General features: G+C 42.2%; 2 protein-coding genes across 2 annotated transcripts in view; one reads left to right on the plus strand and one right to left on the minus strand.

The window, feature by feature from the left end:
* The window catches only part of jph1a (junctophilin 1a), a 29521-nt gene extending 22576 nt beyond the window's left edge, over nucleotides 1–6945 (minus strand). Inside the window, 8 exon segments of the mRNA XM_034560652.1 lie at nucleotides 2882–2972; nucleotides 2975–3022; nucleotides 3025–3114; nucleotides 3117–3647; nucleotides 6206–6335; nucleotides 6337–6573; nucleotides 6575–6729; nucleotides 6851–6945. Coding sequence (XP_034416543.1) covers nucleotides 2882–2972; nucleotides 2975–3022; nucleotides 3025–3114; nucleotides 3117–3647; nucleotides 6206–6335; nucleotides 6337–6573; nucleotides 6575–6607 — 1160 coding nt within the window. The 5' untranslated portion in view covers nucleotides 6608–6729; nucleotides 6851–6945.
* Nucleotides 6946–8205: 1260 nt separating this feature from the next.
* On the plus strand, nucleotides 8206–11692 carry gdap1 (ganglioside induced differentiation associated protein 1). The gene is given in 8 exon segments (XM_034560233.1): nucleotides 8206–8310; nucleotides 8312–8365; nucleotides 8759–8878; nucleotides 8880–8952; nucleotides 9450–9623; nucleotides 10015–10109; nucleotides 10752–10866; nucleotides 11075–11692. Coding segments are annotated over 8 exon segments (1089 nt in total). The 3' UTR covers nucleotides 11428–11692.
* The last annotated feature ends 16200 nt before the right edge of the window (nucleotides 11693–27892 follow it).

Raw genomic sequence — 27892 nt, forward strand, 5'->3', positions numbered from 1 at the left:
TAGGTGTTGGTTAATCTTTCAATAGAGTGTGCAGAGCAAACAGTACTATCAAATGGACACACACCCTTGGCCTCCATGCACGGACAACTTACACTAAGAAAAAGAATCAGATAGAAGATGAAAGAAGCTGTGTAGAAATGTAAACCAATATGCAACTCTGTAGCTTTGGAAAGGTCATTTTAACACCACACACACACACACACACACACACGCACGCTTAATTTGAAGACGCCTGCTCTTATGAGATAGCATAGTGAGTTTAGGTGGAACAGTTCAGTACAGTAGATTACACAGAGTATAGACTGACACACCACTGAGACACCAGGATACCTAAACTGCTGATCTGTAACAAAAAGGCTTTGTGGGAGAAGCATCATGACACAGTAAACTCTTCAATGGCACTTATCTCAGTTCACAGGCCTCTGAAACACACACACACACACACACACACACCACACACACACACACACCACACACACCACACACCACACACACATACACACTGAGTAGAAGTGCATTTGACAGTGATAAGGCTGACTACAGTGAATGGGGGTCACAGACACAGAACTCCACTCCACCTAAGCGCACTAGCTCTCTATCGATTGGCTGATCACAAGCATGACGTCATTAGCTCCACCCCAGAGGCTGATGGGATAGCTCTTCTGGACAGCAATTCCCAGGATAGGGGTGGGTTTGCCCCCTCTGTACCCTTTTTTATTTTTATTTTGCTCTTTTCATTTCGGTCCACTCCAGATCTCAGACCCCACCCCCCTCCTCCCCATATTATCCAATCACCATTTATCCCCTAGACCTCTAATTTCAATTTACTTCTACTCTCTCCGCCTTTCTACCAGCCCTGTCTCCCTCCCCTTATCTCCCCTCCCTTTGGGTACGCTCCACATTCAAAGACAGAGAGTCATGTGACTAGAGTGGGATCGATACGAGTGCATCTTTTGCCGTGCACTGTATAATGAGACTTGCATAACCTGCTTGGATACAACTGTCGCAGTCTGTCATTCTCGCTGTTCAACTACACAAATACAGGAGAACGGAGGAGCCTGCTGTGAGATTTCCAGCAGCAGCACACGATGGAGCGGCACATACCAGGCAGTAATTTGATCACTTACAACAGTACAGGGGACCTTGTTTGACGCCATAAACACTTTGAATCAGCTTGAATGCTTTTACTGCTGTTGCCTTAACGTTATGCATCAGGTTATGTGTTTCCTTCTGCTGTAAATTGTTGCTCCAATGCACAGGCACATAGGAGATCAGATGGCTTTTTCTTTCAACACATTATACATCTTGCTCTTTTTTCCCAGTGGGTTTATCACAACCTCGCTGGCCTTTGCTGATATCACTATCATGAATGTTATCTGTGGAACAAACATGCATGCAGTCCTTTTTATACTAAGCCTGTTAAATCCACCTTTATGTAATCTTATATTCTTGAAATCTGCCGAATAAAGCATTTTCTCTCCCCGCCCGCTGGAGAGGAATTATTCGATTTAAAAAGAATGTCTGGATATTATAATAAAGCCTGCTATTCATCTGCTACTACTGAGGCCCTGAGCTAATACTGTTATTTATTTAGTCTCCATCATGTTGAGTGTGTGTATTTTATTTTATCAGGTAAAATAAATATTGATAATCCTTCAGTGTTGAATGTGAACTAATGAAAGCTATTACAAATGACGAGAGCACAAAGTACTGATTTCATTTTGTTGTAAAATGTGGTCCCTCATATTCATGGAGCACAGCGGAGGAATCGTAAAGACTTTAGATGATCCCCTAATTATTATTGTAGTGCCTCCTGAGAAACATGCCAACATCTACTCGATGGATTTATGTACGGATTTTGCGCAGGATGTTCATGGTTACCAGATGACGGATCACAGTAACATCCCTGATGTTTCCTGTAGTGCCAACCTGAGGTGGACGTTTTTGTTTTTTAGTGAAATGTCCTCAACAACAATTGGTTGGATTGTCATAAAGGTTTGTACAACGTTCATGTTGACATTCATGGAGGTTTGTGAAGCTGTGCCTAGCAGGAGTAAAATGATTAACTGATCATAGCTTATTATGTTTCTGTTAATTATTTGATTGACTTAGTAATTGTTTTGGAATTGCCATTGTTTGTGGGTGAGTACGAGTGTACATTTTCTTTGTGCCGAGTGCGTGTCAGAAATACAATAAATTGTTTTGCTTTGTTTGTATTAAACATGCTTGTCAGTATGTTTTCATGCATGCAATTCCTGTGCACCTCTGGAGAAAAAGAGAACCAAAAAAAATCATAATATGTGGTATTGCATAGAGACCTTTTCACAGCTTGTACACATCCTCACAGTCTTCAGTCTAATGATTCCCTGATGCTATTAAACCAGAGGATGTCAAAGTGATGCTGCGTATGCTGAACTGTGTCCCAGTAGGAGGGAGGCTTTAAAGGAAAAGGTCACATCTCATCCACCTGTTAAAGAGCAGATGCCACATCAGAGCAATACTTGGCCGGAGGACCAGGTAATCGTTATTGGCACACGAGACGCACTTGGCACGGGCGCAGGTAAGGCTATACTGTTCACACACATCTCTCTCTCCCACATTCACAGACCAACACACACACTCAAGATGCCCGACCCCTCTCCCTGGGAATGAAAGATATGGGCAGAGAATAATAACAAAATGATGACACCGGCTACACTGACTGTTGATGATGTATAAAGGTCGGAGCCGTTGTCATTGGACTGCACTTACACAAGACTGTGCCGCTTTGACTCCTCAGTGGTGACAATAAACACCTGAGGATGTTGGCCCTGTGTGTTTAGTGTTTACACAGTATACACCCACATGCATACAGAAGCAGGAATGAACATAAACACAGTACCTGGAAGCTGCTATTTCCACTTTACTCCTGGCGATGGGCTGCAGCCCTCTGTGCTGCTCCACAGCCCGGTCCACCTTCTCTTTGGTTTTGGGTTCTTAAGAGGAATCAACTGCTTCCTTATTCCACGCACCAGCACGTTATTTTGTACTTCCCTTCTTCTTTGGTGCCATCTGGGAAAACTGTGCACCCGTAACCATGGCGCTTGTTGTTAAGCCACTCTCCCTCGTACTTCATCCATTGGATCTCTCTGAAACACCAAATCCATTGCGCTTGTCGTTCTTCCATTCACCCATGTAGGTCTCAGTGGTGGTGGCATCCACATGGTCCTCGAGAGGTAGGTCCTCATCTGGCAGCTCGCCATCGCCGATGGATATGGTAGAGTTGGCATCACTGGAGCTGATGCGGCTCATGGCTGCATCACTGCGCGCCGAGCTGCGCTTGCTGGAGATAGAGGTCCGAGAGTCAGACTTGCGCAGCTGCCGAAGGCTGCCAAAGAGCGAGCCTCGGCGGAACAGGCCCTTCTTCTTACCGGTGACAACCTCGCTGTCTGAGTGGAAGTTAAGGACGAAGCCACCACGACTGCCTGTCGGCATGTCTGCGGGGGAGGAGAGGTCCTGGAGCACTGTGCCGTTGCTCTGCTCAGAGCGCAGGGAGGCCAGAGACGTGCGGAGAGGAGAGCGGATGACTGTGGCCATGCCATAGGGAACACTCTGACGCACTCCATAGCCATGTCGCATCCCACCCATCCACTGGCCTTGATAGGTACCTGAAGAACCAATAGAGGTCAGACTAACTGAATCAGACTAGTTACAACTACTGCATACATCAGATCCTAGTGGGTCCCAACTGTTTTACCTTATGAGCCCTTTAAATGAAGCAGTGTCCTGCTTGTGACATCCACTCACGTGTTGTATATGTTAATGAGTTGTGATTAGTTCCACCAAAGAGTGAGTTTTCCTTCTCAAATTGTTTAATGTAAATATTTTTAGGGTCAAACTCTCAAGTTTTTTTTAGCTTAGAGATTTTTTTAGTTTAGAGATTAGAGATAGATCAGAAGGAAATACATCTAAATCATCTTGTGGTTCTGACCCCTCTTTTGAGCCACTTTTAATGGGATGAAGAAATGCAATACGGCATTGAACTGTACTTTAATACTTCCACACATGATATATAATAATTTGTATTGATCGGTGTTACAGTCCCTAATTTGAAATCCTGTATTAACCAGGTAAATACTTTTGTTTTGTTTGTTTAAATTAAGACTCATTCTCGGAGAAGCATCGCCAGTTATGATAGAAAAGTGGTCTCATAATGACTTTATCTCAATCAAGTGAAAGAGTGTCCAAGCTTAGAAAATGTCTGCCTATAAACTATCTCAAAATAATTTAAAGTACATGTACTGTCATAGCTACAGTGAGTTTCGCTTTATGTTGGTACTCGTGGGGACTGTAACAAAAAGGTTATCTGTTTCCTCTGCATTTTGCTGACCAGATATTCTCTACATCTGCACTAAGAAACAGCATTGCAATGTGGGAGCACAGAGGTGCCTTGCTGTAGGGGTGCAGAGTATGTCAGCTAATGAAATGTTTTCTTCCCCTTTCCCTCAGATCTGGGACTGTGAGCATAACTAACTCAATCACAGAGATTTGATTAAGGCACTGATACTCAGGATCACTTGGGATGAATGTGAATCACTCAGCTAGGAGCCTATTTTCAGGCGGCCAATAACTCCCCCCACTGACAGTAGGCACATTCACCACCATCCGTTTGTCTCTGACGACAGGGAGTTGCTATGAGTCACATAATGAGAGGAATACTTCATTAATTCCCATTTGGTGCTGCTGAGCCCAATGAGCATGTGATGTCCTACTGTAGCTTCTTCGGAGCATCATATTACAATACTGATCCTAATAATAAGAAAGGCTTGTTAAGCCAGCAATCAAATCTCATTGACCAACACAAGTAGATAAGCCATAATTGTCAGATTCTATCAGAAAATGATATACTAGACCGGGCAGGAATTTAGATGGATAAACAGTGTGAGATTAACAGGCTGGCTCTGCTCTGCAGTTCATATGGGTGACCCTGCAGATCAAGTTATCAGGATGTTGCCGGGTCAGACGGCCAGATGTTCTGTAGATCCTCTAGGATCAGCTGATTTCCCAAGCCCAGCCCTCTGTAACCATCAATTGTGAGGCATTTATTCGGCACCATAAGGCTGCCGTTAGTGGAGATGATGCTCACAAATCACCCAACAACTTGGATGTTTTATAACCAGAGAGGACCGTCTGTAATAGGCCTCCTGCATTGCTTGCAAGCACTTGTGTTTGTGGGCCTGTCAGGATGTTTCTAGACAGTCTGTGAGCACACCACTGATTAGGGAGGTCAAAGCTCTGAGAAGGGGGCTTGCACTGACCTCTCACATTCAGTTAAAGTCTAAGAGAGTGTCCTGGGTATGACTTGGCTGAATGCATTTGTGTATTTTCAATTTATGAAGTGAATTAGACAAATGATCCACTTTTACAGCACTGACATTTATGCATTTTCGATGCACCTGAAGAAGATGTTTGCAGTTGAATGTGAAAATGGTGCAGAAGTAGGGCCGATAGTCTGGCTATAATTGGCTCCAAACTGACTGTTTTGCTCTGATTTCCAAACTCCTTCTAGCCGGGGCATGGTGCCACTGAACTGGCAACAGAAGTCACTTTCCTCCCACAGTCATATGAGGAGCAACCGGTAGTTGCCAAATGAGCTGTGCATTGGAATAATAATAGAGGAACTATTAACCTAAACTGTATCCAGCAAGTTAGCATTACAGGGGGGGGGGGGGGGGGGGGGGGGGGGGGTGGGGGGGGGGGGGGGGGGGGGGGGGGGGGGGGGGGGGGGGGGGGGGGGGGGGGGGGGGGGGGGGGGGGGGGGGGGGGGGGGGGGGGGGGGGGGGGGGGGGGGGGGGGGGGGGGGGGGGGGGGGGGGGGGGGGGGGGGGGGGGGGGGGGGGGGGGGGGGGGGGGGGGGGGGGGGGGGGGGGGGGGGGGGGGGGGGGGGGGGGTAATTGTATGCGCTGACCACGGTGCGCAGTGCGCAATATCAGCTTCAAATCGGATCCATAGCATTTGGGAGATTCATGCACTGATGTATTTCCAATAGCCTCCCCTCAGTTTGAGTGTGAGCATCCTCCACACACACGCACGCACGCCACAAAACACACACACGCCACGCACGCGCGCACACACAAACGCTATATAGCGCATCATCAGTCCGTTAAAGCGACACCACACGTTATGAACAAACATTGGGCCATGTCCCTACAACAAAGGCTTTCTACCGCCATCGCCGTAGGTTTCGATCCCATATCCATCCCTGCAGCCCGTTTGCTCTCAAGTGTACAGTTCGTATCTCGCGGTGGTGTTGTGGCTTTGCCGGATCAAGGGTACGACCCTTACAAACCCGTGACTCCCACTCTCCGCGGTACATCCACTTCCCTTTCACTTCTCCCACACCGAGCCCGTGCCGCTTTCCCCTGGGACCGCAGTAGCCCCTGGTTTTAGGGTTATTCCCGCTGGGCCAGGTGTACACTCCCACTATCTCAAAGCCGTGCGACCAGGACCCGGCGTACTCGCCCTGGCCCTTGGGTCCGGTGCAGATGCCGTGTCCGTGGGCTTTGCCATCCTCCCACCCCCCGCAGTAAGTGCCCACCGTCGTCGAAATCAAACCTTCCGCCCGTCATTCAGATATAGGCTGGAAATAAAGCAGATCGTGCGACTGCTGCAGACTCAGGCGTCTCCAGGACCGTGGTTGGGGGATCCAGGACCGGTGGTGTGATGAAAGGATGAGCCAACGAGATGATGACTAGAGGAACATAAAATAGCACGGTGAGGACAGTAGGCTGGTACTTCCAGACACTGACATGCAATACAAAAGGCATGCGTAACGGTAAGTGTACAGGTGTGAATGGTGGGCGTCCATTTACCGGAGGCGCACGCCGGATTCTCCGTTGTGTGTCGCTCGTCTCTCCCCCCTCTCAGCCCACTGATCACAGAGGGAGCGAGAGGCGTCGGGTCCCTGCTGAGGAAAGACACTGAGCCAATCGCAACGTCACGCCACAGGGACCTCCCTCCCCTCTCTCTCTCTCTCTCTCTCTCTCTCTCTCTCTCTCTCTCTCCTCTCCCTCCCCTCTCTTCTCTCTTTACTCTCTCTCCTCTCTCTCTCTCCCTCCCTCTCTCTTTCTCTCTCTTTCTCACCAAACCACTTACATTTGAAAGAAGTACTTTACACATATATAAATTCCCACCATTACCATTTCCATAACACCCACGCAATTGTACCAATTGTCTGTAGTTATCATTAGTGAGGTTAGGATTATAATTGTTTTATCTTATTGCCCAGTTACACAACAGCAATTATATGACCTACTTTATGAGGCTTAATAATATAAGCTATCTATACAGTATATACTGTACCTGCAGGCTAATAATTTAGAAACACATATGTAATAGCCTCATTCTTGTTTGATTGTATACTCAATTAAAATAAATAATGTATTAATGTCATAGTACCTTATTATTACTGCTATATATATCGAGAGCTTAAACACAGTTATTGTTTGCAGTAAGTGGATGTGTGTGTATATATATGTGTGTGTGTGTGTGTGTGTGTGTGTGTGTGTGTGTGTGTGTGTGTGAGTGTGTGCGTGTGTGTGGTGTGTGTGTGTGTGTGTGTGTATTACCTTACGTGACACTAGTGGACTTCAATGTTACCACTTTCTGCTGATCAAAAACAGCTTGTGGAACACCAACAGTAGCTTAGACGTTGAAGGAATAGAATACAGCGACCTCTGCTGTCCACCTGCATTTATTGTAGAGCTGGAATAGTATGATTGAGTTAGAGTGTTGAACTGTGTAGTGTGAAAAAATGGTCATGTGTAAACCTTTTGCTGTCTTTATTTCTTACATTGTAAATGTGTATACCTATTCGTTTAACGTCTTGTGTTAGTAAAAATAGTTATTTCTATTTGAATGGCCAATGGGTCAAATATACTATTACTTCCAGAACATATAGCAACATGATGCAGCCCTCGAGAACAACGAAAAGGTGAGAGAAATGAAGAAGAAAGAAAAATCACAAGATGGGGAAAAACGTGTGTAAACTGTAAACATATACATAGCTTATCGCAAAAAATATGTTTCAAAAGTTTGTTCGGAATACTATCAAATTGAAGAATGATGATTAATGTACTCCAAGCCAGGAGGGGGCGCATTTATTATTTGTTGACGGTGATAAGGTGTGCTGCCCTCACTTGTCCCCCGAACATACTGACAGATAAAAATGGCGTCGGAAAACAGCCCGGAATCCCAAGATGAGAAAACAGCCCTTCTAGAGAGGACCCAGAACCAGATGCACATCAGGAATGTGGCAACGATTGTTAAAGCAAAGCGGATCGAAACTCACGCTTTATCACTGGACGCAGTCCTTCAATTCCCAGAAGGTGAGCGTCTCCACGTCTCAGCACCACCGTCCAGTGGACAGCTCCTCACCACAGATTCGAAGAGATCTCTGCAGACACATTTTTTTCCAATGTTTATGTATGTCATAAAGTCAGTGAACCATCTAGTGATTCGAGATACCCGTGGACACTGCCATTACATCTGTTGGTAAAATGTGTCTCCTCAAAGAAGAACCATACAGTTTGTACTTTAATGCAAAAATGTGATCTGTTGTGCCTTTTTTATCTGGTCCCAACTGGAAGAAAACCTTGAATTTAAAAGTGTCTTTTATGACCATTTATGTGTATTCCTCCAAGGAATATCCCATTACTTATACAAATCATTTGATCATTATTTCATAGTACCACAAGTCGGTGTCTAAACTTGATTTGCAGGTGCGTCTGGCCATAGCAGAGAAAGGTTTGCTCTGTGAGGAGTATGATGTGAGCCTGCCTCTCCGTGAACACAACGAGCCCTGGTTCATGCATCTGAATCCCACTGGTGAGGTGCCGGTTTCTAGTCCACAATGACGACGTCATCTGTGACTCAACTCAGATCATGGACTACCTGGAGCAGAGTTTCAATGCTGGTGAGACTAAATGAAGACTTTGTGCTAAACTGTTTTGATATATTATAGCAAAAGCTGGATTACACGGCGGGCTCCATTCAACAGACGTTACGACTTAGTTTTCACACATTTGTTTTCTTCTTTCAGGTATTTTGTTCATTCTTTGATTTAAAAAATCACATATTTTAGGTTTCATTTGGCTATACATTTCATATTGTTTTTTCAATCTTTCATTCCATATTCTTTTTGAATTTTCCATTTTTTCTTTATTCGCACTGACCCACAATACCTTTGTTCAAAGAGTCTCACCCGGTCGCCTTTAAAAGGAGAAAAAACCTGGTAAGCATGGAAGTATTTCAGCTAAAAAAAACACTTTTCCCCAACCCCTGTGTATTCTTTCCGAGACAAGCTTGCAGTGTAATAAAAAAAAAACCTGCTTCGATTCTCTTCTGAGAAAAGTTGTAAGGAAACAAAGTGACAGCATTGCTCCTTCCTTTGGATGCCTTGTTTGTCTCCAGAAGGCACACCTAAGCTGATCCCTGAAGAGGGCAGCACATACTACCACAGAGTGCAGCACTACAGAGAGCTGCTGGACTCACTACAGATGGATGCCTACACCCATGGCTGCATCCTTCACCCCGAGATCACGGTGGACTCCCACATCCCAGCATATGCTGCCGCCTGTATACGAAGTAAGATGCTTTTGAGTAGTTTTTTACAGCTTTGGTCCGACGGCATTCATGCACACACGTAACGGTGTCCAATTTGCCAAATTCACTTTCTGTTGTACTAGATGAGCTCCCTTGTTGCATATTTGGAATAACTCTACAGAGATCTCACTCTGTGCTGAGATGGTATCATGAAGACAGTGCAGATTGTTCTGGAGTACACTCATACTGCACGACTCAAATTCCAAATATGCTATATAGTTGAACACCTTTCATTCTTGTCTGCATGCTTTTATATTTGACTGTTAACATGAAGCTATCGGTGTATGATCATGAGATGTTGCATGAAAGGAAAGGTACACATCTGATATTCGTAGACTTGTCTCTGACATGATGCTGTGTTTTTGTGTGACAGCACAGATCGGACACACACAGTCTGAGCTGAAGAAACTGGCAGAGCAGAACCCAGAGCTCAAAGAAGCTTATATAGCCAAACAGAGGCGCTTGAAAGTAAGTTATTTTTTCTTCCGTTTTTTTGGGTGTATGCATCATATGGGAGGCCCCAGTGTGGGGTTTCTAAACTTGAGCAGTAAATATGTTGTTCCTCACAATCAATGTGGTCCTTTTGAATTAACGCGCTATATGTGTACTTTTTACATAAAAGGACAACTAACCTATTTGAAGAACAATTAATTGCCTAACACATGGAGATATATTGCTGCTTCTTGGACTGTAGCTACATCTAGTCATCTAGGAAACTAAACAAACAAACAAACAAACAAACTTATCAATCCACTGCTGAAGCTAACTATAAGCAAAGTAGCTTTTTGTGTGTTTTGATGTGGCCACACTAAAATCACACATTTAATGTATTAAATTGTAGATTAATGTTTTTTTTAAGTGAACTACTAGTAGCTGGACCTGCAGAAACAGTACATAACTCAAAATACATTTTCTTTTCTTTAACAAATCATAGCTGAAAGAGTGCAGCATGGGCTTTCCGGGTATTAGTGAGGTTTTATTGCAATTATTTTGAAGACAAACTAAACAGCCTAAACAGCATACGATTACATGTTCACAATACTCTGTTATAAAATGTGAAATAAAGTAAATGTACACTACTGCATTTCTATATGAAAATGTTATTTGCAGTCCAAGTTGTTTGACCATGACAACATGAAGTACCTGAAGAAGCTTCTGGATGAACTGGAGAGCGTGATGGACCAGGTCGAGACAGAGCTACAGAGGAGGGTGGAGGAAACACCAGGTACACAGCTACAATAGCTTGTCACTTAGCAACCAATTTACCATGAATAGTGACACAATAAATGACAACATTTTACATTTTGTGACGGTGTTCATATTAACAGTAGTGGCTCTTGAAACCCAGTTCAAATGAGATGGCAGTAGCATTTTGAATACCATGTTACCTGTTTGCCTTTTGTACTTCTTGTCTCCTTGCCTTCCACCTGTAGAAGAAGGCAGTCAGTCCTGGCTGTGTGGGGATTTCTTCAGCATGGCCGACGTCTCTCTGGCAGTCACCTTGCACCGCCTCAAGTTCCTCGGCCTCTCCCGCCGCTTCTGGGGCTGCGGTAACCGCGGTAACCTGGAGACGTACTACGAGCGCGTGGTGGAGCGCCCGGCCTTTAGGAGAGTGCTGGGCCATGTCAACAACATCCTCATCTCTGCTGTCCTTCCTGTGGCTTTTCGCGTGGCCAGGAAGAACGCACCGGTTATTCTTGGCACCACCCTGTTGATCGGTGTTCTAGGGGGAGCTACGTACCTGGCTTTTCTTTACATGAAGAAGAGGCTGACTGTGTCCTTCTGAGGGAATGTTTGAGTTGCTTTGGGACTGAAAGGTCGATAAACACAGAAACATTTCAAAGTTAATTCATTAAGAAATTAATAATATGTAAAGGAAACAAAGGTTAATTGTATTGTTTTATGTGTTGCTGGTTGCACAAAATGCACTTTTTGTCATTCTCAATTCTGTATTACACATCAAAGGATAATACTGGTAATTCTTTTGCGATTTTTCATAGATCATATAGATGTATAACATACATGTGGCTTTGAAGCTCTACATATGAAGAGTTAGCTTCCAAACAGAATTGTATTCTAATGTTATTGTCACAAATGTGAAAAGATAAAAGATTATACAATGAAAGTTGTCTGACTATCCTTTGCAACCATTTAATAACATAAAATAGAACTTTATTTATCCCAAACGACATTGGGATAGCAGCAGTGACAGAACAGGAAAAGGAATTAAGTACAAATATACATATGTGTATATACACACAACAATCTATAAGCATAAAAATATAACATATATCTTGTAAAAAGACTGCATGTATGTACCATTCCCCTCAGAAGAACATTTTAAAACATGTCCAAATATTGGGACTTTTGAATGTGAACCATGCAATTGGAGCATAGCTTTGAGACAGTAGCTTCTCATACTGTATGCCTCCTCTAATCTCTATCTGGTTTTAAGTATATGGGTTAAAATGTGCAAAAACACCAGCATGGTCAAACATCTGTATGTGATCTTAAATCCACATTATGAGTCTCCTATGTTTTGCCCAATATGTCGTAATTTATTATTTAAATATAGTCCATATGTGTCTGTTAGAAATGAAAGTACACTAGAAGGCTGCAGCCTGCTTTCTGTGACCAAGTCTATCAGCAAATAATAAAGTGATCAGCTCAGCAGCCAACACACTGTCGAATGCACACTCAAGTTTAATTGTACAAATACGTTCTACTGTATTACTGATGCATAATTGTTTGAAATATTCTCTATTTAACAATATCTGAATTGATGCTTTTACACTCCCATTTACATCTTCATACCATCATATTCAAAATATGTGTGAAATGAAACCGCTCCCAAATAATCGGCAGTGTTTCTTGTCACTCAAATATAATTGAGAACGGCAATACAAAATCCCAACCCCGTGTCATTTAACGGGCTATCATATATCATAACGGTCTTGAAGGTTTTTGCATTTCACAGGGAAACATCTAAAAGACTAATTGCATTCCCAGGGTCTGGATGTAAATCAACATTTTATTTTGCCCAGTCAGAAAAACACTGACATTTAACATACGCTAAACTTTGATTTAAACTCTTCCTCACGTGAGCTTGGCCTCAACACAACGCAGACACACGCTAACAAAGTCTGTTTCTAGTGTCCAGAGGGCTGGCTAGTGTAGCTGTCAAAGAAATGCCTCACACGTGTTAAAGCCACATGTGAGCCGAGCCGTCAAAGGATCCCAACCTCATACGAGCGTGTTAGCTCTGGAAAATCATACCCCTGCAAATGGCAACCAACATGACATCATTTTTTGCTACAAAGTTATATCACAAATGTGTCATTTAATAGATTAAGGGTCAAGGTTATTAATAAATGCAAATGTACATTTCAGCTACAAAGCGAATTATATTTCAATTGTGTTTGTGTGTTTTGTTGAAAACTAAATTTGACTAATCCATGCATCCATACTTCTGACAAAGTAGCATCTAATTAATCTCTCCTGATCATTCACTGAAGACAGACAACAACAGAAACATTATCGAAAAACAACATTTTGTGACACACGAGAGAAAGTATGGTGAATATGAACAACACCTATAAAGACACAAATTAAGTTGATTTCAAAACTCAATAGCTATGTGTTACACAATTTTCAAAATTAATATTCATTATTGACACTATACACTTTTGTCATTTCAAATAGGAAATTAACACAACTTCTGCCATTAAATGAAACCTTGAAAAATGCATTTTGTCTGATGAATTAACAGAAGTAAACATGTCCCCACTAGGGGACAGTGTTTCCTAAAACAACACTAACCTCTTTGAATAAAGAATACCATTCATCCCATAAATTACTGGGATACTACTCCCTAAGCCTCTGTGTGTTGAAAACTTGCAGTTGCAAAGATGATCCATCCAGCTGACAATACAAACCTCTTGTTGGAGCTGGACTTGGTCACGTATTGCTTAAATAATTAGTGCTGACGTTCTCTGACGTCATTCTGTTATTTACGATCCAACAGGTGGTTCACAATAAATGGAAAAGCATTGGAGATGCATTTATCTGTTGCAGAGTCAATATCATGTAATTAAAGAATAAGCTGTCAGTTTATTACTGTATCATTTAACAGTCTGACACACCTTGGCCCGATACATACAACTTCATATTCAAATAGCATGCTAGTTTATAGGCGCTCTTTACAAGTATGATACAATACCAAAAGACTGTGTTTCCAATATTTAAAATAAATGCTGACTTCCTGGCAAATTCTAATATAGACAATGAGAAACTTTGGACAAGCATGTTCATTTTCCCATTGAACCTGAACTATCAAACATATCATTTACCTGCCAAAAGAAGTTTATTGTGATAACCCCAAATTCAAATGTGCAGAGCAAAACTGATTTAGGGATAAAGAGTCAGATTACTAAAATGAAACGTGAAAAATGAAAAACATGATAAAGTGCCTATAGGGTGCCCTTAAATTGAGAAGGCATGCTAAATTGCCTGCTACAGTGCTTTTCGAGTGGAGAAAGCATGGTAAGAAAACATGATCAAGTTTCTCTCTAGGGTGCCTTGTAGTGGAGAAAACATGATCAAGTTCCCTCTAGGGTGCCTTGTAGTGGAGAACACATGATCAAGTGCCCTCTAGAGTGCCTTGTAGTGGAGAAAACATGATCAAGTTCTCTCTAGGGTGCCTTGTAGTAGAGAAAATATGATCAAGTACCCTCTAGGGTGCCTTGTAGTGGTGAAAACATGATTAACAAAATGTGGTCCAATCAGGTGGCCTCAAATGAAGAAAACGCAATGCCAATATAGGCTGCCTTTATGCTAGGAAACCTCCTGTGTGCTGGTGCCCCACCGAATGCAGCTAGTACCCTTTTTTAAAAATCCTTTTGTGCCCAGCTTGAGCCTGCAATTGAGTTTGGCAGCTTGCAGGTAATGTACAGATGCTTCAACAGGCCCCGTAAATGTTGTACATTGGACTGTACATAAGCTTGTCAAAGCAATGTCAAAGATGCTGCGATGAAAGCTAATGTGTAAATGATGAGAAACCAAACAGTGGCTGACATCCTTGATGATGTGGCATGAGAGTTGAGTCACATCTGCACCAAAGCTTCTGTTGTACTGTAATGCTTAGTCCAACTGGTGGATTATTTGTATTCCCATTTAGAGTGCCTTTAAACCCCGGTGGTGTACGTTAGAGATGGTGACTGGCGTCACGTCAGGACCACTAACTGAGAGTTGTATGCAGTTTCTTCGCGGCTATTCAAATAAACAAAAAACAACTGCGTCTCAAGGCATCACAGACCTTCTCTATTTCTTTCTCACTTTAACTGCCTTTTCTCTGAACACAGCTCTCCTCTTTACTTTTCCAAGTAGGGAATGTCTACGTCAGAGGGGAGTGGGTGGGGTCGTGCAGGTGTCTTTTTGGGAAAACGAGAGTTGCATGAAACCCCCAGCAGACAGAGAGGAGAGAGAGAGAGAGAGAGAGAGAGAGAGAGCGGTGGATGATGGCCTGCCGAGAGTGTGGTATGGGTTACCGCGAGTGATGGATGGAAATATGCACGGTGATGTAAGGGAAAGCGTGAGCAAAGGACAACAATGACGTGGAATTGATTTGCAAAAGTGATGCTTTTCAATAATAGTCGTTCTTTCAGTTTGGGGATTTCTTGCTTCTTTTAAACTCTGCTTTAAGTGAGCGAGGCAGGTGGATGGTGGGGTGATGAGGTGTGAGCCACAGACAGGCAGGCTGGGTAAACAGAAACCCACGCAGCAGTAGCTGATAGCTATGCATGCCACTTGATGTGGCTCTTTCTCAGGCGACTAAGTGAGTGGGAGCATGGAAACTTCCACAGACACTTGTTGCAACCAAAGCTGTGAGCTGGGGTAGTGCTAGATTTAAGGGAAAGATGGAGCAGAAGGTAAACTGTGATATAAACCAGAGGAACAATGAAGCATCAGCAATATCCTACATCACATCTGCAGAAAACCTGGTTTTTCTTGCACTCTGACTGGTCAAGGCGAATGGGGAAGATATCGGGAGAAAATATTGAGCTTTCATTGTTCCTGTGTGTAAAGGGACATTACGTAATGTGATATTACGTAATGTCAGTGTAGGCACAGGAAAGACATGGCAAGATGAACTACCTTCGTGAATGGAGCACCAGCTGTTTTGCTCTTTGTGTAGTGTCAACAGCAGTTTTGTCAGCATTGTCCAATGAGCATTTTGGTTGCATCAGTCGTCAATCTTACTCTCTTATATGTCACTGTTATTTTTGCTCCCATGGTTACTTTGGCAACACTGCTCCCACTCAACGAGGGAAGATGTCCAAAGCCTGTTGGCACAATCAAAGGTGTTCTGAGAAAACCTCCGGGCCTTTCCAGAAAGCAGCCGTCACCGCCTTTCAGAGCGTCTGCGATCTACTGTTTGCTGAGTCGACAGTGGTTGGACCTCACAATGTTGACACTACTTTTAAAATGACCCCCCGTCGGCTTGCCCTTCACAGCTTTATGATGAAATCCTGTGGCACCATTCATCCCCACATGCGCTGCTCAAATATTTAAACCTGTCCTACATAAACACTGCCGCACAGGAGAGATGATACCCAACGCCGTATGGAGCGAAACCTGCTGCATTATAAATCTCTTTTCAATTGGCCAGGTGTGGCCAAGTCCAAACTCACCATCAGCTTTTTATCTTGTTAACCACCTTTTCATTGTATATAGGTATGCCATTATGTTCCCATCTTTTTAGATCTCCACTGCATGAAAAGTGTACAGATTGAACAGGCAGTGTCATTAAGGAGATACCGTATAACTTGTGGGTTTGAGTCACTGTAAAAGTATGGTATATAGAAAATAAGAAAAGAAAAGAGACTATACATGTAAGGAGCTTAGTGTGTGTCTGGGTGTGTTAGTTCTTGCATCCATACATCAACTGGACACATATTATGATACCCAGCACTGTTGCTTTAATGTCTGTCTCGTATCAGAGGTCAGTGAAGGTCGCTCCACCTGCTGGGACTGTGAAAGCAAACCAAACCCTGTCAGGGGGCAGCCAAGGTCATACAAACGGATATCCTCATGTAAATACTGAGCTCTCCTCACGCTTTGAGAACATTTCCTGTCCCATGACCTCCTGAGGCAATAACGCCTGCGCTTCTTGGGAATCAGAAGTGTAATAATCATAGAAGTGTGTTAAAAACAAGGGAAAGTCTGGAAGAATTTACAAAGATATTAGCATACAGTATACTAACAAAAGTGAATTGATAGAACCATACATTATGAGACCAGATGCATGCACCTGGCATTAAGCTTCTGTTGCTTTATAGTTTGATGTTGACACTGCGGACACACCAGTAGCATGCAACTACATATACAGTATATCATGATATAATTAAATACAGATGATCAAAGAGAGTGTGGCTAGTTTCTAGGTATAATCAAAATTGTACACACTACGTTCAATATTGATGTCTGAGTACATGCCCAGTTATGATCATTTGACAACATTTTTACATTACATGTCATTTAGCTGACGCTTTTATCCAAAGCGACTTACCATAAGTGCATTAAACCGTGAGTCCAAACTCAGAACAACAAGAATCAAGCAAGTACAATTTCTTCAATAAAGTCAAACTACAAAGTACTATCCGTAAGTGCCATTTAAGTGCTACTAAAGTGCTATCGGTAAGGGACATTTAAGTGCTACTACGGCATTTAAGTGCTACCTATTCAAGGTATAGTCGAAAGAGATGTGTTTTTAGTTTGCGCCGGAAGATGTAGAGACTTTCTGCTGTCCTGATGTCAATGGGAAGCTCGTTCCACCAATGAGGAGCCAGCACAGCAAACAGTCGTGATTTAGCTCGAAGTGAAGGAGCTACAAGCCGATTGGCAGAAGCCGAGCGAAGTGAACGGGCTGGGGTGTACGGTTTGACCATGTCCTGGATGTAGACTGGACCCGATCTGTTCGCAGCACGGTACGCAACTACCAATGTTTTGAAGCGGATGCGGGCGGCCACCGGTAACCAGTGAAGGTCGCGGAGGAGCGGAGTAGTGTGGGTAAATTTCGGTCGGTTGAAGACCAGTCGAGCAGCTGCATTCTGGATGAGCTGTAGAGGTCGAATGGCAATAGCAGGTAGACCTGCCAAGAGGGAGTTGCAATAGTCCAGCCGTGAGATGACCAGAGCCTGGACCAGAACCTGTGCCGCCTTCTGAGTGAGAAGGGGTCGTATTCTCCTGATGTTGTACAGCATGTACCTACAGGAGCGTGTTATTGCGGCAATGTTGGCAGTCAGGGAGAGTTGACTGTCAAGCGTCACTCCGAGGTTCCTGGCAGTCGGAGTCGGAACCAGCACTGAGTTGTTGAAGTTAATAGTTAGGTCGTGGGTGGGAGAGCTTTTTCCTGGAAGGAGGAGAAGTTCAGTCTTGTCCGGGTTAATTTTCATCTGGTGTGCAGACACTCACTGAGAGATGTCGGTCAGACAGGCAGAGATTCGTGCTGCTACCCGTGTTTCAGATTGGGGAAACGAGAGGATCAGTTGGCTGTCGTCAGCATAGCTGTGGTAGGTGAAGCCATGCAAGCGAATGACAGAGCCAAGAGAGTTGGTGTACAGAGAGAAGAGAAGAGGACCAAGGACTGAACCCTGAGGGACCCCAGTAGTCAGAGGACAAGGCTCAGACACAGATCCTCTCCAGGTTACCCGGTAAGAGCGGTCGGTGAGATAGGATGAGAAGAGTGAGAGCGCGGTGCCTGAGATACCCAGGTCCTGGAGGGAGGACAAGAGGATCTGGTGGTTCACTGTGTCAAAGGCAGCGGAAAGGTCTAGAAGGATGAGGACAGAGGAGAAGAGAGGCTGCTCTAGCAGTGTGAAGCTGCTCAGAGACAGCAAGGAGGGCAGTCTCTGTTGAGTGGCCTGTCTTGAATCCAGACTGGTGGGGGTCTAGAAGGTTGTTACTGTGAAGAAAGGAGGAGACTTGGTTAAAGATAGCTCGCTCTAGAGTTTTGGAGAGGAAGGGAAGGAGAGAGACAGGTCTGTAGTTATTGACTTCAGATGGGTCGAGAGTGGGTTTCTTCAGGAGAGGGTTGACTCTTGCCTCCTTCAGAGAGTTGGGAAACAGCCGGTTGAGAGGGAGGTGTTAATGAGATGGGTGAGAAAGGGAAGAAGGTCCGGAGCAATGGACTGGAGAAGGTGAGAAGGGATGGGGTCAAGGGGGCAGGTGGTTGGGCGGGCAGAGGTTACCAAGGTAAGAACTTGATTGGGAGACAGGGGGATAAAAGAGGAAAACAAGGCTCTGAGTTTCAATACCAAAACATCACACATGCTGTTTGGCTTTTCATTTCTTAAAAATAGGCTGTATTGACATATATTGGAGAAGAAAAAACATGACATTTAAGTGGTGTTCTTGATTACAGTTGACTCATACAACTAGTGCTCTATGACCTGACTGAACACAACAATACAAGTTGCAAAATGTTTCGCTTGGGGGAATCTTCTGTGACAATATGAAGATTTGAAAGGAGGGTCGTGTGGTTGTTGTTGCCTGTGTGAGCAGATTCACTAATACTGAATCATTGAATGCACATTTTGCTGTTGCACCTTTTCCCATAATAATAACAAATCATAAAACATGATTAGCAGACTCTTTTTGATGCCAGAGTAAATTAATATAAATATTGTTTGTTTGGGCCTAACCAGCATTTCTCCCTGATGTTCCATGCATGGTTCAAAGTAAGGTCAAACAATAATACCTTCAGTACCAACAATGTGTAGATGTCACTCAGGACAAACCAAGAAACTCAGAGGATTATGCTCCGATGTTGACTTAGAAAAAAATATATATATATACTGTATATATCAAAAAGAACATTTTTAAATTAGCATTACAATTTGATTAACTATACTGGCATAAAACACTTTATCAGCCAGAACATACTTAACTTAACAAAGGCCGGAGAACATGCTGACTGTGTGGAATTATCTCTAAGAATTGAGCAGGATAACAGGTGAAACTATATATGGTATTCCTAAGCAGGAATTGGCCAGCAGATTTTGCTTTGGCAGGGTTGAAGTAACCTCCCTGCCAAGCACAATACTCGACATAATGAGAAACACTTGTTTCAAAATGAACAAACCACCGAGCCTCACAGCATTCAAAAACTACCGAAGGAGCTTGTTTTTCATTGTAAATCATGAACATTGATTATATTTGGTAGCCTTGGGTCAGAGCCAAAGAAATATACCCATAAAGATTAAAAGTCTGTCTGCTTTATAAATGACTGAGGGTGTAGATCATGACAGGAACAGGAGGTGTGCGGTAATGTATTTTGATGGAAGTTTGCTGTCTTATTGCAAACACTTTATCTTCTGGACTCTACCATAGTCCGACAGACATGCCCAAAGTTACATAATATTATGGAAAGAAGAAAAGAATAGACAATAGGTTTATGTGTGACATTAATCAATCGAAATAACAAAATCCCAACTGCGTCCCTCTGAGCCTAATGACCTCTGCATGTTGAGTATAGTGGCAAAATGGTAATAAGCACAATCGCTCTGTCAATGGGTTTGTGTGGTGCTAAAGGTCAGTGCTCACCATTTCTGGAACAGTTTTACAACACTGGGCTTTCAGAGTTAATGCATCTGTGCAAGACAGATTAGGAAAATGGCACTGTATTATTCATTCAACCAGAAATTAAAGGATCCATACACAGTGCGTCTGTGTTTGTTTATTCAATGCCAATTTAAATTCTGTTGACTTGTAAAGAAAAAGAAGAAAAAAAGAAATGTTGACTCAACAAAAAAATGTAATGGCCTTTTAAAGTTTCTTGTTTGGCTGGGTATCTCAGCAGTATTTCAGTGTAACAAAGAGAGGCATTAAACGGCAGAGGGTTTTATTGACATGGCTTAGAGAGGTCGGGTTTTCTCTAAGTAGCCTGAACCCATTCACACCAGCCAAGTGGAGAGAGACATTTGTTTCCACTGTTTGGAGTTCTCAATTTTGAGACTACAGCCAGAGAGATAGAGTGCTAGCTGTGACCCTACGAGGACACGGGAAGTGGTGGTAATGATTTTGCAGTGCATTTTTTCCAGTAAGGGGCTTTCAGGGAGATTGTGCATATTAAACCCAGCTATAGTTGCATATTATCACTTTCTCACAACAATGGACACGAGTCACTTAATCGGTTAACGTGAGAGAAAGCACAAGTAATCTAAACGAGATTAATGTACCTGTGTTTTGAGATGCACTCTCCAGGCATGCTGTCCAAACTCTAGGGGGATAGGAGCCAAACTACATGAGAGTGGGTACTAACAGACCACTCAAGTTTAGATCCACTATATGCATCTTTGAGCTGTCGAGTTCACATCATCACATTCTCATTCATAATAAAAATAATAAAGGTGACGTGCTGACAAACATCACAGTTGACTCTCATTTTTACATACGGCAGCGACTGCTAACTGAGGATTTTGAACTCCACGCTGCCAGCTCATTTTCTACAACCAAGCCATTGGTTTACACCAAAGGATACCTCGGGTTCGAGGAGGCGATGTGGTGTTGAGACCCCTGATGGGCTCCAAACAGCTTTCAGCAAGGAGCAACTGCTGCTGTGTGGAACTTCATCTTGGCCGAGTCACATACTGCTACTGCACTGCCCTCCGTTGGTTGAAAAGTGTAAGCATGTGACACTTTGACCTCTGCACAGACACACGTGCGTTGCGCATTATTTCTCAGGCGCAACGCAGGTGTGTCCCATCATTTGTCGTTGATGACGCATATTATGTGACAGCAATCTTTTAACTGATCAAATTAAGTTCGAAAAATAGGGCAGTACAGGATGGACCAAGTGGAAGTAAGAAGAGAAAATGACATGTGTCCCAAGCTGGACTCATATAGCCACATATCCTCCACTTTTTATAGCTGTCCTCCAGAGAAAATGAGCTACGCCGAGCTCTGTCTCCATTCCTCTCTTATCAGCCAGAGGAAAGCATTGGAGACTTCAAACTGTATGGAGAGGGTGATGTTGGGAAGGCTGTGCAATGGGTGTCACACAAATTTTTAGAGAACACAGTAATTGCGAGATATGAATTAACGTATAACGCCTCACATAAATCAGTCGGTGATCATATCAGTCGTGTGTAGCTATGTGTTATCACCATGGCGTCTGAGGTGAGAAGTGGAGGGCCACATTGGGGGCTTTATGCTTTTGGAGGTTTGGTGTGAGGGCTCAGTTTCTGGATGGCAGCACTGTACTAACAAACATTTGCACCCATGTGGATTTGAACTCAAACCAACAAACTGCAAATGCAGTGTTTCAGTCGTGTGAGTCAGAACTCTCCGAATGATACAGCGCTGCCATCTAAGTCATGTCTCCACACACTGTTATTCCGCCTGCAATTGGCAAGATTAACCAAATTTAAACACTGGAGAAACTGAAACTCACTCAGATGATATTTAGAAAATGTCATGCGTCTGGAATTTCTGAATTGTATAAACAGAATACAGCTGTTAAACGTTAATGGAAGAACCGCTATGGAAATTGTCCTCGACAACGCACACTTGAGCATACATAATCCTGCCTTGCAATGTTCAAGTAGTAATGTATGCCCCATTCATAAAAGTAATAAAGTCAGAAGGGATGAAACAGAAATACAACCATCACCTCTCTCAACACTTGGGCCAGAGAAGAAGGAGAAAATGCAAATGGTAAACCCTAAAAGATAAATACTAAATATGAAGGGTGAGACAAGAAAATGCCAATAACAGGGATCATGGATTGTAGAGTGGATAAGAGCCAAGAAGTGAAATATACAGTAAAATTAACCACTGTCTACTCCCTCACTCTTTTTCGTTGAGAATGAGGCAATTGTGATGACTCATTCTGACTGGCAACAAAGTGGTGCACGGCTGATAAAAAGAGCATTTATTAATTTCTTTCTTATTCTATGAATCAAAATCAACCCACAATCCGACAGGGGAGGAAAAGAGAAATATGGTGTGCCATGCCCACTGTAATGGATCCCTCACGAAAACCTCCCTCTGTGCCTTTTAACTTTTAAGTTCAGTCGTGCAGAGAGATTATTTTTATGTTCCATGCCCTGCCCTGCGCTGTCCATCCACAGCCAATCAAGACTAGACTCACCCAACATGTGACCGTGTCCTGAAGGTCACCTAGAATGCAGCGACGGGCAGACCAGCAGCAGGAGCTGTGCCCGTGGGCACAAGCCAAAGCAAAATAAACCCCATCATCAACTGAATGAGGTGAAACCAAATGAAAACGGCCACACTGTTGGACAGTATTTTTGTGCTTTGAGGGGGAATCCACATCTTATTGAGGAAAGTAAGAGTGGACATCCAAAGGGTAAAATAAAGTACGGGAGGGATTGTATATCGGGCAGTCACGTTTGTGCTCTAATTGACCTAAAATATGGGTAACCATTACTTTGATTTGAGGTTGGATGAGGTTTTACTTCCATTCCACTCAAGCACACTGGCTGAGTGAATGGATTATTGATGTACCTATGACCATAACCTGAGCGACAACGTGCTTTCACTTTCTCTCAGGGAAGAGTTCATATTGCTACTGTAGAGGTCACAGGGGTCAGTCAAGAGGACCCCACATTACTTCAGGGTATTATGGGTTTCAATGGAGAGTTTGTGGCACACGACTGAATGTTGCAATTAAGGCTGATAAATGACCAAATCCAAATTCTGAGAATTTTAGAGCAAGTCCAGTTGAGCCATTAGGTGGCACTTTGAGAATGTGAACATATACATGCATCATGTGTCTCTACATGAAGTGTAACCACGTTGTGTAAATTACATGTGAATCTGATGCATTTTTAGGCTTATTTGTTTTGGCCAGTAGGGCGCTTTGAGAATGTGAACAGATACATGCATCATGTGTCTCTACGTGAAGTCTAGACCACATCATGTAAATTAAAGGTAAAAAGAAAAAGTGATGAAAAAAATTTGCCCTGGCCTGGATTTGAAGACAGGACTCCCGCAATCAAGACATGTGTTTTATCTCACTGCGCCACCAGATGGCTGAAAAATTTGATCGGAAACTATTAGTGTCTAAAACTTGTCATTTTATTTGTTTCTTACCTTTTGTAAGACAATATGTGTGTTTTATTGTCTTCTGCAGGAGCAAATAAATGCTGGAAAAAGAAATCATCCGAGTAAACTTCTTCCCTGCCCAATACAAATCTGTTACATATATAAATATATAGATACAGATATAATTATTTATATATTGTGTCTATAAATATATAGTTTATATTTAAAACAAATATGTATTTAAAATATATATATATATATATATGAAATATATATATATATATATATATATATATATATATATGAAATATATATATATATATATATATATATATATATATATATATATATATATATACCAGAATATACATAATATATATATATGAAATATATATATATGTACATATATATGTACATATATATATATTTCATATATATATATTATGTATATTCTGGTCTAAAACTTGTGATTTTATTTCTTTAGTTGGTGTTCCAATGACAAATTTGAATGTTTTTTCTTGGAAATGTGTTCAAGGCTTGACTGGCATCATGGATGATTATCTTTGGAAAGATTGGTTTCGTTAAAGCAACAGTCTCTAGCATAACAAAGCACAGAAAGTGGGATTTTATTCGAATATTTTTAACGACAAGAGAGAGTGGGTGAAAGCGACGTTTTTTGCAGGAAAAGTGCCAAAAACGAGTGAAAAACGCGAAAAAACGGCCAACTTCGGCGAATTATTGTAGCGCCCCCTAGTGTTCAAATCGCACAAGATTTCTTTTGCAAGTTAAGGCATGCCATGCGCACAAATGTTTCAAAGTGATTAGTCCCAATAGTGTTTGACGCTATGAGCATTGAAAAACAAGACACGCCCCTAAGATGTTCATTGGGCCATAGATCCTTACCACAATAAGATATAAAAAAACGGTTGACATATTCTATGTCATCTGGCTTCAATGATTTGATTGATATCAGGTTTTGTTGATTTGGACCAAGCATGTAGTTAAGAAAGTCAATTATGTGTTTTTCACAAAATTCAAAATGGCAGAAAATCTAAGTAGGCGGACCTTAGGGGTCTAAGAGGCTTTTTTGTAGAGCAGGTGTAAATGAACAATGTCAATTATAACGAGTTTGAGCGAGGTAATTAAGCTTAAAGAGGGGAAATGGAGAGGGAGTGGGATGAAGAAACCAGCAGCACTCAGCTGTCACCTTCACAATTATTCTCATCGGTCATAATTACAACAAAATTATGAATCCACTAATTCATGACACACACTGTGTTATTTGTCACACCTGCACATCGGTCCGTACATACTAATATGGGCACATGCCCCCCCCCCCCCCCACACACCACACCTATCTAACAATCTCTCTTCCTCACTGTACACAATATGCCCTGGTGTATGTATGAATGTGTGTGTGTGTGTGTGTGTGTGTGTGTGTTAACCCCTCAGGGAATTGCACGCATATTACTACACTGGCAGAGTTACATCAGTTACATCCGTAGGGAATCACACAGATTTGGGAAAACAATCAGTCATGGGCACACCAGAAAATGGGATGCAGATGAGGTCGTTAATATTAATGCAAAGACACAGTATCTGTATCAATCTTCCTTAATGGGAAAAGTCTTGATTAGTTTGATGTGATATACTTGAAAGAAACGTGACACCCTTGACGTTCATCCTGTTTAGTTTCTCTGAGGCATTTCCCTGAAACCGTCACATTAGAGCAGATAACACAACAGAAATGATCTAAATCTTCCCACACAAATATTCTTCACATGTCAGCAAACCTGAGTAAAACATGAGTAAACCAATTTTGATTGCCATTTAGAGACACTCGAAAAATATGTGTATGCTTGAAATGCTTCCCTGATATGTCCAACCTGTCCAACGAGGCGGGGATGAGAAGAAGGGAATGCTGTTTGGGAGTCTTAATAGTATTTTCTTTGAGCATGTTTTACGTCACTACCACCCACGGCTTTTCCTCCACATATGGTGGAGTTCCAGGAATGTGTTTCCTTAGCCTGCTCTTGATGACAAGGGTCACTTCACTGACACTGCACATGCCGGGCCGACAACTCGTGGCTCAGAGCACTTGAAGGATGGATACTGTTTTCACTGTTGTTCGATGATAACTTTGAATTTGCGAAAGTCAGTTTTTTGTTGACAATGTACATTTTGGGCTATACAAAGCAAACATTTGCTTTGGTTTCAGTGTTAGAAAAGGGTGACAATTTGGAAAAAGAGATGGGTAAGATGACATCATACATTAATTCATGCTCTTTGTAAATGTAGTGCATCTTTAATACTGACAGTTTAAATTTAACAACACAAGAGTTATTGCATCATATTTATTACCTTTAAACTCTGTCTTCAAGATAAATAAATGAAACAGCAAGCATTTAATTTGTATTCATGTCTTCATCTCAGTATGGTAGTTCCTGGGTTCAAAAAGATTTACCATTTCAGTTTTATTTTCCATGACTGCTCAATAAATTAGAATGATGGAGGAAGACCAAGTCTCTCTTCTGCTGACTGACTTTACTGTCTTTGGCTAGACATCTACTTCTTTTTCTCTCCATATGATGAACATTTTACACAAGAAATTACAAAAAGTCCCAGAATGAGGGACACTTACACAATACAACTCAGACTGGAAATCCCCAATTCTGTGTATTTTAAACTAAATCCAAACATTATGGCTTTTTAACTCTTTCCCATGCGGCAGCATTATCTCTGAGCAAGGAAGCATCTTGGACAGAAAGCCTATATGCAAAGTCAAGACATTTTTATTCAATAATCCATTTCACACCTGGTGGTGCTCGGTCTGTGTCCAGCTGGAGGAGATTTGAGGCAAATCTGGAAATCAAAGTCTTCCAGTTAAAACAGAGCGCAGCAGCCTGTGGGTTCCCACTTAGATGCCACTTGGATGCAGCTGAATGCAACATTGAGATGTGTATGTACAGTTGGCCTGTGTTTACATACTGTGGTGTCTGCACTTTTCCAAGATTTTGCACCACATTTGTAGGATCAACTAATACGAGAGGCAAGTGTTCAAAAGAATCACATATACACCCTTTCCTCTGGTGCCACCACGAGGTTGACATTTTTGTTTTTTTGTCAACTACTAGATTGATTGCCTTTACATCTAGTGCAGACATTCAAAGGGCCCAGAAGATGAATTTGAATGACTTAAGCGATAACCTGACTTTCATCGAGCACCACTAGTAGGTCAACATTTTCACTTGTCTTGTGAAATATCTCAACGTCTTTTACATTTATGGTTTCCAGACTATATATCTAGGTGACTTGTTTCCCCCTTTTACTCTCATGCCACCATCTTGACATTTGTTGTTGATGAGTGAGATGTCTCAAAGACTATTGGATGGACATTCATTAATTCAGACATGGACTTTGATAAGTTAGGGCCATCATTAGGTCAAACTGTCATATTATCTAATGCTTCGCCTTAACAACCAATACAACATATCCCAGAAATATTCCCATTAGTCTCAGCTGAACTTTCTGTGAACAAATATTATACCTGCTGTACATCAGCATGTCAGCATAGTCATTGTGATTATGTTTGCATTTAGCTCAAAGCATCACTGTGACTGTGACTATGGCTTGTTGGAATAAATCTCATACAACTTTCTTCAGATGCCACTAATTATTTGATAATTTTCATACATTATTCAAGTTCTCGTGACACACTTTTTAAAAAATGTATTAAGCTGTATTCTCTTTGCACAATTCCATTTATTTTACACTTTCACAGATAAATTAGCATACCACAGCACCTAACTTTTTTCATCCTCTGAAATTGCAGCTTTAGATAAATATAATGAGATTGACCTTTGTTACAAAACAAGATTTAATGGGGTAATTGAGGAAAAGGGTTGCTGCCTCCATCATGTGCAGTGTGCAGACAAACATTTAACAACTCCACATAGTCTAATTCTAAAGGAATAGTTTGAAATTGTGGGAGAAGCACTTATAGTTTTCTTTTTAAAAGTTAGAACATTGATACTATTTTCGACTGTAAATAATAAGCAACAGCCAGCAGCCGATAAGATTAGTTCAGATACAGCCTTGAAACGGGGAAACAGCTAGTCTGGCCGTGTCCAAAGATGTAAAATATGTCCACCAAGACCATAAAAAACAAAAAATTAACACACTTT

This window comes from Cyclopterus lumpus, chromosome 20, assembly GCF_009769545.1.
Source record: "Cyclopterus lumpus isolate fCycLum1 chromosome 20, fCycLum1.pri, whole genome shotgun sequence".
Classification (NCBI taxonomy): domain Eukaryota; kingdom Metazoa; phylum Chordata; class Actinopteri; order Perciformes; family Cyclopteridae; genus Cyclopterus; species Cyclopterus lumpus.